This window comes from Euprymna scolopes, chromosome 7 (assembly GCF_053919585.1).
Source record: "Euprymna scolopes isolate OS-2025 chromosome 7, ASM5391958v1, whole genome shotgun sequence".
NCBI classification, from domain to species: domain Eukaryota; kingdom Metazoa; phylum Mollusca; class Cephalopoda; order Sepiida; family Sepiolidae; genus Euprymna; species Euprymna scolopes.
In genome coordinates, this window is record NC_136488.1 from 17,699,675 (window position 1) to 17,713,345 (window position 13,671).

At 33.1% G+C, this 13,671-nt stretch overlaps 1 protein-coding gene across 1 annotated transcript in view; it reads right to left on the reverse strand.

Moving 5' to 3' along the window:
• LOC145279616 (cerebral cavernous malformations protein 2 homolog) overlaps positions 1-13,671 on the reverse strand; it is a 32,824-nt gene that overhangs the window by 9,009 nt on the left and 10,144 nt on the right. Inside the window, exons 4-7 of the mRNA XM_080130818.1 lie at positions 8,514-8,606; positions 5,741-5,828; positions 4,469-4,515; positions 1,666-1,810 (exon numbers count right to left, since the gene is read on the reverse strand). Of these exons, the coding sequence (XP_079986944.1) occupies positions 1,666-1,810; positions 4,469-4,515; positions 5,741-5,828; positions 8,514-8,606 (373 nt within the window). The remainder of the gene's footprint in view (positions 1-1,665; positions 1,811-4,468; positions 4,516-5,740; positions 5,829-8,513; positions 8,607-13,671) is intronic.

A 13,671-nucleotide genomic window follows, 5' to 3' on the forward strand; every position in this document is an offset into this window, starting at 1 on the left:
CCTCTACAAGGTCACCATTCACCCATGTATGGAGTACTGGGCTACTAGTCTCTCCCTCTTAGATAAGGTTCAAAATAGAGTTGCCAACCTAATAGGTCCCGCACTATCAGCTAAGCTTCAACTTCTGTCCCATCGATAAAATGTTGCATCCCTCTGCCTGTTTTGCAAGTATTTTCATGGTAGATGCTCCTACGAAATACAAGCTCTTGTCCCTTCTCAACGTAAATACCCTTGACAAACTTGACAAGCAGCAAAATCCCACCTCTATACAACAGAAATCCTCAGATGCCAGAAAGCCTTCTACTTTAAAGTTTCTTCCCTAGAACTGCTAGACTTTGGAATTCCCTTCCGGGTCCTGCTTCCCTGACTGTAGTGTCATGCAGAAGTTCAAGTGTAACGTAAACAGATATCTTGCTGCTCAACTCCCTATATAGTACCTCTGCAAATTGTGTCTACATCAAAGTGGCACTGTGCTTTGTTTAAGGTGAAAACGCAATAAAAAAAAATTTAAAAAAAAGAAACCCACCAGCCACTTTATTTCTCTAGTGATACTTTCTTAGCCTCTCTCTGTCCTACTCGCCATCTAATATTCGATTGGCGAAATAAACACAAACTACAAAAGTACACACCATCACTTCAAAATGACGAAGAAAATAAAGATTTTTATTTTCTAAAACTCTGTTGGGTTTTTATTTAGTTTGACTTCAATATTAAAAACAGTTCGTAAAAAAAAACAAAAAAAAAACACAAAAAGTTTATGGACTTATATGAAGCTCGAAAAAAGAAAATACACCAAAAATTATGCAAATTTATCAAGTATTTTTGAAACAAAAAAAAACACATTTTAACAACAAAATGTCTCATCAGCAATTTTCAGCAGCCAAGAGACATAATTCAAACACAAATTCATAATAATATGACTAGAAATCATTTACAAATCAAATTTGATTTTATTTTATAAAAACAAAAATACTGGATGAATTTGCATAAATCTTGGTGTCGATCTTTTTTTTTTTTACCCTAACAGGTATGTACATCATAAAGTTTTTTATGCAGTGTGTGGTATACCAGCTCAGATGTGGCGACAATATGTATGGGTGAATGGTAGGTGTGAGAAGTTTTTTGTCTGGTAGTGGGTGCGTACTTTCTTTGCTGCAGACTTGGCAGTATCTCGTAGATAATTTATTCCCATTCATGTTACTTGTGAATGTTAGGCGAAGAGTTTGAATTTTGAATTGTCAGGTAGGTTGCTATACGCCATGGCAATTGGCATCTGGAAAGATTTCTTGTAATTGTTAAAGGAAAGGAGCTTTGTCTTATATTAATTGTTTTGATCAGACTATTGTTTTCATCTTGAGTGTTATTTGTGCCACGTTTCGATCAGTGTAGCCTTTGACCTTCGTCAGGCATGTTGGTTATAATCTTGGATGCTTGACGATGGTCAAAGGACAATCCGACTGAATTGTTGCACAAATAACACTCAAGATGAGAACAATAGTCCGATCAAAATAAGTAATACAAACAATCAGCCGTCATCTAAAAAATTCAAAGTTTCGTGTTATTCAATACGATCAAATATAATCATTCATTGATGGCCATTAAGGAAAGTGAGTTTAAGCGAAGAAAAAATTTTGGTTTGAATAAATTCGTTCACAACTTTTGTACCTTGTGGCTCACTCTGAGTGTTGGATGACGTCACAGATGTCGTGAATGCATGCGTCAGTTTCCGGTCTATAAATTGGATGGCGGTTTCTCTGTATACCAGCTGAAAACACTGATCAACAAGGGCACAGATTTCTTCTGCTTGAATCTGAAATTTAAAAAAATTCAAATAAATATATATATTAGGTTCTCTTTAAGGAGAAATTAAATATATGAACATTAAGCAAAAGTATATAACACTACTTTTTATCCCTGTATTTGCTTGAGTGAGCATTAGCAGTTAGTCTCTCCGTTCAGTCCACAGAAGATGAACTCCTATAAATTTCATGTCTGGTCAGAAAATATTATCTGCCATACTTTAAAAATGTCGATTTAGGTTGATATGTTTGCAGTTTACCTCTGCCTAGGTCTTTATTTGTCCCTCTTTTTATCAGGTTCATCTTTATCATCGCCTTCATGTTTTACTTAGCCTTCCCCTACCAACTGACTCTGCTACCATCTTTTAACCCAACGACTCTTATCTATTCTTTCAATGTGACCAAACCAACAAAGTTTCCTGTTCTAAACACATTTCCCTAGACTATCCAGATTTTATCTTCCTCTGAAATCATTCGATCTAAGCCAATATTCAACACTTATTATGCATCTATCATGCAATTCTTACATCTTGGAAACTCTATAACTTTTTTGTCATACATTTGTTCTCGTTAGATATTGGCAGGTAACCTCAGGAAGAAAAAAATCATTCACACACACAAATGGATTCAATGTGAAGAATGCAGGACTTCCCACCATTGTCTAAGGGAATGATAATTTGATCCAGAAATATCTGAGAGGATATTAGTCAAAGGTTGAAACAATAGACAAAGGAAATATTAAATATTCCAATAGGAAAGGAATGTTTTTACAAATAAAATCATCACAGAGAAAAAGCCAGTCATCGGTCAGAGAGAGCAAAACTTGTTACCATTTCTTCACCACCCTACAACCGCCTAACCACATGCCCACTTCACATGCCTTTCAGAAATGTCAAAACACCAGTAATAACTTTTAATCAAAATCTGATTTGTTGATGTGAAATAAAAGCAATATATTTTTTGTAGACCAACTGTGTTGTGATTTTTATTTCGCTATACATGTGTATATATCTTGTACCAGCAACAAAAGTAGACGCTAACATCTATATAGACTGGATGAACGTATTTTGTACACAGCGAATACGTAACATTCTTGCATGATGTCATATCCTGCTACATAGTTCTAATTCGAAACTTTTAACCTTCTAATGGAATTTTCTATTTACTTAAACTAACCGGTAATAGTCAGCTAACAAACTCCCTTACTTCCGGATTGTTTGCTACCGGAACCGGTGACAAGGCAAATCAGTTCCTTTGTTTTTTGTCTCTCACGCCTATAGCTCCCCTGTGCATGTACTCTGTTTTTTTTTTAATATGTTTTCTCGACCACTTTTTTTATTTAATAATCATTGAAAAGTTTTTGCGGCCTTATTTAATTAAGAATTATTGAAATTAAGTTTTATTTTTTTTAAAGAATTATTGAAAACATTATTAAAAATTTTAATTAAGAATTATTGAAATTATTATTATTTTTTTTTTAAAGAATTATTCTAAACACTTTTTGCCCTCTTTTTTTATTATTTAGAACATATTTTAAACTCTTTTTAATTAATGAACTATTTAGCTTATAGAACTGTGCACCACCAAAACTATAATGAAAGACACAGACATAACTTCAAACACGTTTATTGGATACATTATTTTTAATGATGTTTGAATTTTTGTTATTTTAATTTCAATGATTTCATTTATTTTTTAATTACAATAATTTTATTTTTATGCTTTCATAAACATGTATTTGTTATATAAATATAGTTTTTAAAATATTGCCATTAAAAGTGCAAATAAAAACTAATTGTGTTATCTTTATCTGTGTACTTTTGTTAATTTTTATTGTATACCTTTCAATAATGCTGTTTTCTTATATTTTATTTCAATAAACCGTTTCACAATAGAAATACTGAAGAACAATAAAAGTGGAGGAACTGATTTGCTTTGTCACCATTTCCGGTAGCAGACACACCAAAAGTTAGAAAATATGTTAGCTAACTATATTAAAAATATTGTTCTTAATATTATTTTTACACATCTAAATCTAATAGTTGTAATCATGATGATGTTTGCCCATCATTTACGATGATTATGCAATAGTTCTGTGGGTTCAGAGATGGCTCATCAATCAAATCCAAGCTCTGAAATATTTCCTGCATATTGAGCATCAGTGGGATGATTTTGTAGCAGAGGTGCTGGCTGCTACATCTTTTCTAATAGTATGTGCCCTCTCTTGTTCTTAAATGCATGCAGATTCAGCAATTGTGTCCTCTTTGTTACTTGCTGTATGCCACAAACATCAGTTTGGGTTAGGTTTTTACATGAGTCAGCATACAAACTGAATAGATCTATAATACCATTGCAATATCTATAATAACCCAGTAAAAAGTATGAATCCCCCCCCCCAATTCATAACTTAGGAGTAAAAGAGTAGCTTGTGTTTAAAAATCATTAATGACAAATCAATAAAGAAATGTTGACATGATTAAAGTCGTTTTCTTATTCATTCAGAGGTCTTAGTATTATCACAGAAAGGTATTAACTCTTTTCATATTCTTCTAGAATGATCTTAACTTTTTTAATATTTTTCCAGAATTGTCTTCACAGCCTTCGTATTCTTCCAAAAATAACAATAACTTGTAGAAAAATAAATTTGAAAATGAACAAAAGAGACTTACACGATTGTCGACATAAAGAACAGCCAAGTTGCATTTGTCAGGAACACCTGTCCAAAGATAAATTACATGTTTATTAATGGCAACATAAAAATAATAAAATAAAATTTATAAAATACCTGCCAGAAGACAAAGTATGTGTCTATTAATGGCAGTATAAAAATAATTTTAAAAAATCAATAATTAAAAAACACCTGTCAGAAGTAAAATTCTGTTTTTATTGATAGCAGTATACAAATAATAATAAAAAACAATTATAAAATATCTGGCAGAAGACAAATTCTGTGTTTGTTAATGGCAGTATACAAATAATAAAAAAAACAATAATAAAAAATTACAATGTGTGAGTAGTCTTCAACACAGTCATCGAAATAAGTTGAAAAGAAAGAAACTCTGAACAAAAACCTGTGGACATTTAAGTTCATATCAAAATATAGTGAAATATCATTCCTCTTTTGGATCAATACTTATTTGCTTCAGTAAATGGGTTTATCTAATGACAACCTCATTCATTTATTGTGATTAGGAGAATATGTTTTTAGAAGGTTAAACTCGTTTGATAAACATAGGCTTTAGAAAACTCACTACTTTAAGTAGTAGTAATAGTAGTAGCTTGGTTTACAACAATTAGTCATTTTACAACTAAATTAAGAAGTCTTCATTTCTTATTTTCTGTTATGTTTTCCCATACAAAAATTAATAAACCTCATTGTCAAGCATTGCATAAGTTAATGTTATCTTTGATAAACTCAGTTTCAACATTTGTTTTAATGTGCAGTATGGTAGATTGATATAAACGGTTTTGAATATCAAATATATCTATGTGGAGAATTTTGAGTATTAGTCAATTAACTAATCTAACTTGCGTAAATTTTTGAGCAATTAGTTTTAAAACTGATAGCCCGAAAAGCAATGACAATTGTAGTTTTAAATTAACTTCAGTAAACTTTCAGACACATTTCCAAGGCTAGAGTAGCAATCAAGATGCTAATTTTTACAAAACTCAGCCTCTGAAATTTGAAAGGTATTTACATTCATATAAAATATACAAAATAAATACAAAACTTAAGCGAGACAGAAAAATGAGAATCATTTAATTGTTTAAAAATGTTTGGGTCTTTTCAATCAAGATTTTAGGCACATATCCAGAATGATGCGATAATCGAAACAATTTGCAATTATGGAACACAAAGAATTTTTCACATTATTCTTGTTCATTTCTTTGATATCCAAATATCACTGTTTGATATGAAATGCAAATTCAGTTTTACTCACCATATTTTATTGATAGAATGTTATCATTGTCATCTTTGATGTAGCAAACAGCAGCAATTTCATGCATGGAGATACGAAGCAGAAGTTCCTAAAGAAATAAAAATAAATGTTATCAATATAAGAGATGTCTACTGCAACAAAAACAAGTTATGCATAATACTGTATTCATCCATTCACAATTATGTATTAGGTTTTTATAGAACTCACAAGTAGGTATAGCCTCCATGCACCTCAGGATGTATATAGACTAATCGAAACACACATAATTAACAAAATCCTGCATACATGAGCTTTATGGATGTCTTGATAAAGGCAAAGACTAAGGAAGTAAACCCTGACAAAAAATCCAGTTTGGAGTTCTCATAGTTGAATGATGAAGAACTGCAACATCTTTCCGGCAACTCCTGCAGCTGCACTAGCTCCAACTGTATTGGCTTGCCTTTCTTTTTTTTTTTTTTTTTTTTTTTTTTTACACAGGAATCACCATTTATCAAGGCCTGGAGGCCACTCGAGGATAAGGGTTAATGGGTATACATAAGTCAATGTGATTATAGCATAGTAAACATAAGTAATGGGAAGTTTGTAAATTGGATTACTTAGGGGAACGGTTCAAGAACTTGTTTACATTGGACTTGAAGACAATCAGATTGTAGTCAGCTGGAAAGCAGGCAATTGGAAGAGAGTTCCACAGGCGTGCAGTTCTAAGAAAAAAACTTTGTTCATGGAAACTGCATTTAGATTTAGGCACAGATAAAGAGTGTGGGAAATTATTGATAATGGTTTTGGCTAGACGGGTGTTTTTCATGAAAGTTGGGCTGTCCGACTTTGTCTGCAATGCAAAGAGGAGGACCCTAGTAACTGGGAAAACCTAGGTCTCCTTAACACCCACTCAAGCCTGCATCCAGAGAGGGAACTCCAGCTTTGACTTTATAGCCACAGCAGATGCTGCAGTGCGCCAGACCAGATGCAGAATGCCATTCTCTTATTAGGCAGAAGGTTGCCATCACATATACATGAGAACGTTTTTGTACAAATTTCTATTGCTTCAGTACTAATACTGAGTTGTTGTATTGTTTGTAAAAGTTCATATTAATATCAAATGTGTTTGCTGAATATCCATAACTCCAGAGCTTGTCTGGCAGTTTATGACGATACAAAAAGTCAACTAGCACTATAATGTTCCTTCTCATAGCAAATATTATTTTTTAGGAGCCAATCATTATGCGTGATACATACTGCCTGGACCTCATTTCATCCTATGAGAGCACACTATTCATTCTGCTCCGAGTCGATGTATTTTGGATTGGTATTTACCAGGCATTGTCCATGTGGAGATATAATGCTGGTTAAAAGGTTTTTTTAGGAAAAAAAATCTTTTAAAATATAGTTATTACAATTTTTGAAATGAAAGTAATGTACATCTGTAATATGAGATCAAATAAAACTTAGCGAGACATTATTAACAAAAACATTTTTTTGCTTACAGTTATAAAAAGACAAACGGATTGAACAAATCAAAATTTACTTTTATAAAATAAAAAAAATGTGAATTATTTAAATCTTAAAAATACTTGAAAAATAATTATTTAAATGTTTAAATACATTCTTCATTGAAAATTGAATTTTATATTTGTTTTATGGAAATTCATTGTATATAAATAGTGTTTGATCATCCATCTGTCCATCAATCACAATTTTTTTTAAATGTGATAAATATATTTCAGAATTTGTTTCATTTCAAAATATCAGAGATCTTTACTTTTAGAAATGGAGAAGATTGCATTAATTGCAAAAAATAAATTCCCAACAAATAAACCGACAATGGAAACCAAAATCTTCAGTCTTAAGTTGTACCAACTGACTTTCTTATAAATAGAGCTTAAAACATTGCATTAACAAAATAATTATAGCTTTTGTGTGATGTCATAGATTTAGGATTTCAAACATAAACAATAATAAAAAAAATAACTAAATAAATGAGCAAATATTCTCAATTGCAAATTATTTTATTAGTCTAAAGCATATGCTAAAAAAAATTACTACGCAAACCAAGCTTAGAAATTAATAGCATTTGGGAACATCTAATTGTAGAAAAAACAAAAATTGTACACCCTTAAAATTTCAGCAATGGAAGGCAGATAATCACCTGTCGATCTTTATTAGAGTTGCCTCCCCTTTGTCAACCGTTTTGTTTTTCCCACATATGAAACCGTAACCATAAAACAGAGACCAACTCCAAGAATATGAAAACATCTACAGAGCCAGTTCCTGTTTCCCCAAAAATACCAACATGCAGAAATTTCATTGTAATATTGTTGCCCAACTCCCTACCCAGGTTGTCCCCTATCACAGTAGCTCAATATACTTCACACTTTTTACCCAAAAATGAATACATGCTGATTGGAAAAAGTTTTAAAATTCAAAGAATTACTTAATAATTTTTCAGTATTTATTAATTAATAAATGAATATAAAGTAATTATTTCATATGAAAAAAAGAAAAAAACCTTAAAGATAGATGATTTTTAGGTCACTGAAATTACTTAACCTCATCCTCACCACTTCAATTCATGGATGAAATATATCCATAGTCAAAACTCAGTAACCACTTTTATATAAAGATAACATCCTGTACGTGTGAATGAAAAAAAAAACAAATTTTAAGAAGAGAGTAGAAAATGATACTCAAAAATTGGAATTTTAAATCAACAAATAAATAACAGTCTTCATAAATTAAATAGATTTTTCTGGAAACTTTGAAACGTTTTACTTACTCTGTGTAACATAAGTTTTATGTTATGAACATTCAATGTGAAACTGGCGCCATGTTCCTTTTCTGTTGTATGATAGTGGACAATCCCTTGCTTCTACAAACATTTAAAAGAAAATTATTCATTTATTTAAAGACAGAACAAAAAATAGTGTCGTAAGTTGTGTTGGAACAACAATAATTCAAAATCAGAATCAGAAAGATTTTAGCTTGTTTGGTTGCTTTTATAATTACAGAAATGATGACAATCTTCCCAAAATTCCAGTTTCTTTTCATGTTGTACATAAGACGTTGAAATAATATGAATTCAAAATCTAAATTTAAATAATTTGAGGAAGTTTTACTCTTGCAAAGATCAACAAACTTAATAATGTTCAAAAATGTTCACAATTCAATATTTTTCTTTGTTTAACTAAACTAATATTGATTTGAATTTTAATTTAAAATTTTAACATTTGTATTAGTTTTAATACTAGCATCACAATCAAGTGAAAATGTTACTTTTTACCAACCAAATTCTTTCTTCTTATCCATTAACTAAATATTGTTTTTAAATAAATAAAACGTTTTAACATTTTTATCTTAAAACTTTATCTTTTAAAAATTATCTTTATCATAAAATAATCAGATTAATAAATGTTACAATTTTTTTACTATAAACAAACTAAGTATTTTTTAAATAAATAAAACGTTTTAACATTTCCATTTATTTATTGTAACAATTTATATCTTTTAAAAATAAAATGAGTATCCTTACCATAAACATGATTGTCAGATTAATGTCCTTTAAATAAATAAATTTATAAAACAAAACAAGAAAATTTATTCAACAAATTAAACTTTTGATTACAGTTAAATTATCTGTAATATAAATCTCACCTATCTGTTTAACTGTATGTACGTATGTATGTATGTATGTATGTATGTTTGCCTAAAACTTTTGACAGAGCCAACAGATTTTCATGAGATTGGTATCGTTTTGAAGCTCAATCCTTCGGACGACAAATATCGAAAAATTGGCTAAAAACATTAATTCCTTTACCTTTAACTGGGCACTTTTCTACACGGAAAGGTCGCTTTTTTGGCCAATATTTTCGAAAGTCATCCCTTCTTTTTTATTGACTAGCCTTAATTTAAATCTTCGCGACTTCCAGTTTGGGGATGGAGCAACGGCAAAGATGTCATGCTTATTTTTCATATTCTTTTCCTCTTTTGCTGTATGGGTTCGAGCCTGCCTGCCTATTACCACTTTTTTTTTTCTGCTAAACACACACTTTGAAACACCCGGGCAACGCCGGACACCCAAACTAGTATACACTAAAAAGTAAATAACAAAACAAGAACAAGACCTACAGGGTGACCAAAAAAAAACGGGCCCTGTGTACACTTTATGTGATATCTCGATTATTTATTCACTGATTGCTCTTATTTTACAGGACATGGCAGAATCAACGACCATGAGCACACCAAGACCCCAGTGGGAGCTGGGACAGAGAATACACTGGACAGTTTCATGTATCAGTTCGAATGTGAAAAGGCTCCATCCAAAAGCAGAATTCAGAACTGGGTGGACCATTTCGAGAAGTATGGGACCGTGGAAAACCTCAACGCTGCCAGAGAGAACCATCCAAGCCACTCGGGACGTCCCAAGAAGCAAACAGCTGAGCTGGTCGAAAGAGTGAGAGAGTTTCTCCAGCAGAGTCTGAAATGCTCTGTGCGTAAGCGAAGTCAGTCCCTCGGTATGTCCTGTGAGACTTGCAGGAGAGTGCTGGCGAACGATATCAGGGCTTACCCATACAAAATACAGATGCTGCAGACCCTTACAGCCTCAGACAAGAAGCAGAGGAGGGCTATGGCAGTCAAGATGCTCAAGAAGATCGAGGAGACACCAAGTTTCCTTAACCTCCTTTGAACCTCAGATGAAGCCCACTTCCATCTTGATGGAAAGGTGAACTCCAAGACAAATGTCTTCTCGAGGTCCTCCAGACCCAATGAAGTAGCCACGAAGCCCCTGCACTCTCCTAAGTGCACGGTGTGGACTGCAATCTTGGCCAGAGGCATCATCGGACCAATCTTCATCGAAGAATCTGGCGCAGCAGTGACAGTCACCAAGGAGCGGTATGTGGAGGTTCTCAAAACCTTCAAGAGTGAGCTCCAGACCATCTACCCGTCAGGGATGAGCAAGTTCTGGTTCCAGCAGGATGGAGCAAGTTCTCACACCTCAAACCTGTCCCAAGATTGGCTGAAAGAGAACTTCGGAGGCCGAGTGATCAGTCTTGACTGATTTTGAGTGGGCACCCCATAGCCCGGGCCTAAGTCCCCCAGATTTTTTTCTTTGGGGCTATCTTAAGGATAGGGTCTACACAGGGAAACCCAGAACCATCACGGAACTCAAGGAAGCCATCAGAGAGGAGATGAGAGCCATTACCAATTCAGTTTGTAAGAACGTCATAAAAAAAAAACAACTTCATGCTGTGCCTCAAGAAATGCATGGAGCTAAATGGAGGCCATCTAGAACATATGCTGTAGAACGGAGAAAAAAAGGCCAGAAACCCTAGTCTTTTGATGTGATGTTTTGAATATAATAAACTAGTTATGACCAAAGTTTCATTTCATTCGGACAAAACACTAAGAAATGAAGCCTAATTAGAGTTGGAGCCCGTTTTTTGGGGTTAGCCTGTATTAATCAAAATGAGAAAATGGCCAACGTCAATAGCATTTCAGGAATGTAACAATATTTTTTTTTTTACAAAGGAGTCACCACTTATCAAAGCCTGGAGGTTACTCGAGGATAAAGTTAATGAGTGTACAGTAGTCAATGGAAAAATGTCGTAGTAATCGTTAGTAGTGGGAATTGGGTAAATTGGATTACTTAAGAGGGTGGCTCATTAAAAATTTGTTCATGTTAGACTTGAAGATGAACATATTGTAGTCAATTAGAAAGCAGGAAGATGGAACAGAATTCAACAGGCATGCAGTTCTAAGAAAGAAACTTTGTTCATGGAATCTACATTTAGGTTTAGGCACAGATAAAGAGTGGGAGAAATTATTGATAGTGGTTTCAACGATGAGTGTTTTTTGTGAAAGTCAGGCCAGTGTATGTTTGTATGTGCGTTTGTATGTCTCGCAAAAACTTTCGGCACAGGTCACGGATTTTCACGAGATTTGTATCATTTTAAAGCTCGATCCTTCGCCCGAAAAATTGGCCAAAAACATTAATTCCTTTACCTTAAAATCATCAGTTTTCTACAGGGAGTAGGCAGCAAAAAACCATCCTCTCATGACAAGTTCGCTTCTACGCATGCGCAAATGACATCGGAACATGATTTAGTTTAGATATTAAATAAAAGCGACCTAATTTTGTCAACGTCGTCTTAGCTCAGTTCATTAGAGCGTGGCCTCATTATCTAAAGTTTTGGGTTCGAATTTTGGTGTGAGATGTCTTTTTTTTTCGATTTTTAAATGTTTAATATTGAAACAGGGCTATTTAAGCCATTTTTCACGTTCTATGTTTTTTTTTGTTTTTATTTTTCAGCTTTTTTTAAAGAAGTTTTAACGTTCGATTTTTTAAAGTTTTAACATTTTTTTATATAAAATATTTAATATTTTAATATTTAAAAATATTTACTTCGCTTATTCTTATGTTTTGATTCCCCTAGCACACACACCTCTAAACACCCGGGCAACACCGGGTACCCCCCCCCTAGTAATTTATATAATAAAATGTTGGCTTCACAAGCTGAGAGAAGGCTGAAGGTGTTTCCATGAATAATGATGATGGAGAGACACTCATTAAGTCAAGTTAATTCATGTTGGTCCTTGGTATGGCCTATCATTAACAGTTCTAAGCTGGTGACGAAGTCACATGTGCCAAGACCTGTTGCCCCCTTGCCCCCATAGCATTGGTAGAAACACAAATCTGTCAAGAAGGCCGGAATATTTTGAATGTCTGTGGTTCTCTGCTGTCATAGCTGCATGTCCAAGTTTTGTTACTAATTCTGTCAGAAACAAGGGTGATAACGTATTGGCACAAGTTGTATTCCATATAAGTGGTTTGCTGTTTACAAAGGGAAATACCATCATACCATCAGGCCATTTACCATCCCCTCTGTTGTGAATCAACAGGAATCCAGCAATGTCTAAGGTTCGTTGGATGATATCATTAAGATAAAGTGAATTTCACTTTCAAGTTTATGACAATAGCAACAAAATTCTATTTATGGAAGTTTATTTTATTTTGTAAAATATTTATTTTGAAATTAATAACATCTAAATCGTTAACATACAGTGACAAAAGATAATCATCAATTATTTTCTTTCTACATTTTAACTTTACACACATGGTATATTGGATAAAGATGCTAAGTTAATCAGTTCTATGAAGGTTGATGGCTCAATCCTTACTAAAGGCAATACTATGAGTAAAATAAACTTACTTTAGACATCTACCAAGTTATGACTGAAAGAACAAGATTAATCTAGACATGTGGATATTTGTTTTATATACTACTAGATCATCACTTATAAAGGCCCAGCACTTTCCCGCCCTCGACTTTCACATGTCCATCTTACCTGGCATGCAACTTGCTTCTCTCCTCGAAAACGTGGTGTATTTTTCTTCTTTTTTTGTGAGACAAACTTACTCACACTTGCTAATTTGCATACACGCTTTAATGGCTGCTGGTGGTAATACCTTTGCTAAGTATTACCAGCAGCAGCCATCCCTTGACTGCTGCTGATTCTCTCACATGTGCCCATAGATGCTCTGTTACAAGGATAGGAGTGACTTTCAGTTAAAATTTCTTGAGTGCTATGACCAGAATGTTGTCAAAATTACACTAAAATTTCAACACTGAAATTTGCGAGTTCAACAAGATGCATTGAAAAAAGATCAGAGGTTACATCGGCTGAAACTTTACGAAAATAACATCCAAGATGAAAAAAAATAGTCCAAATAATCCAAATTATCAATTCTCATCTAAAAAACTGAGAAAGTTTTATTTTCTGTAAATTGGTTTTTGCTTTGACATCATGTATAATTGTTATTAAATTGAATTATATTGACTTAATTATATTTTCTACCGTACTAAAAAGTTACTTACATCTGAAAATATTCTGAACCTCTACAATGCCATCATTTACCCATGCATGGAGTATTGTTG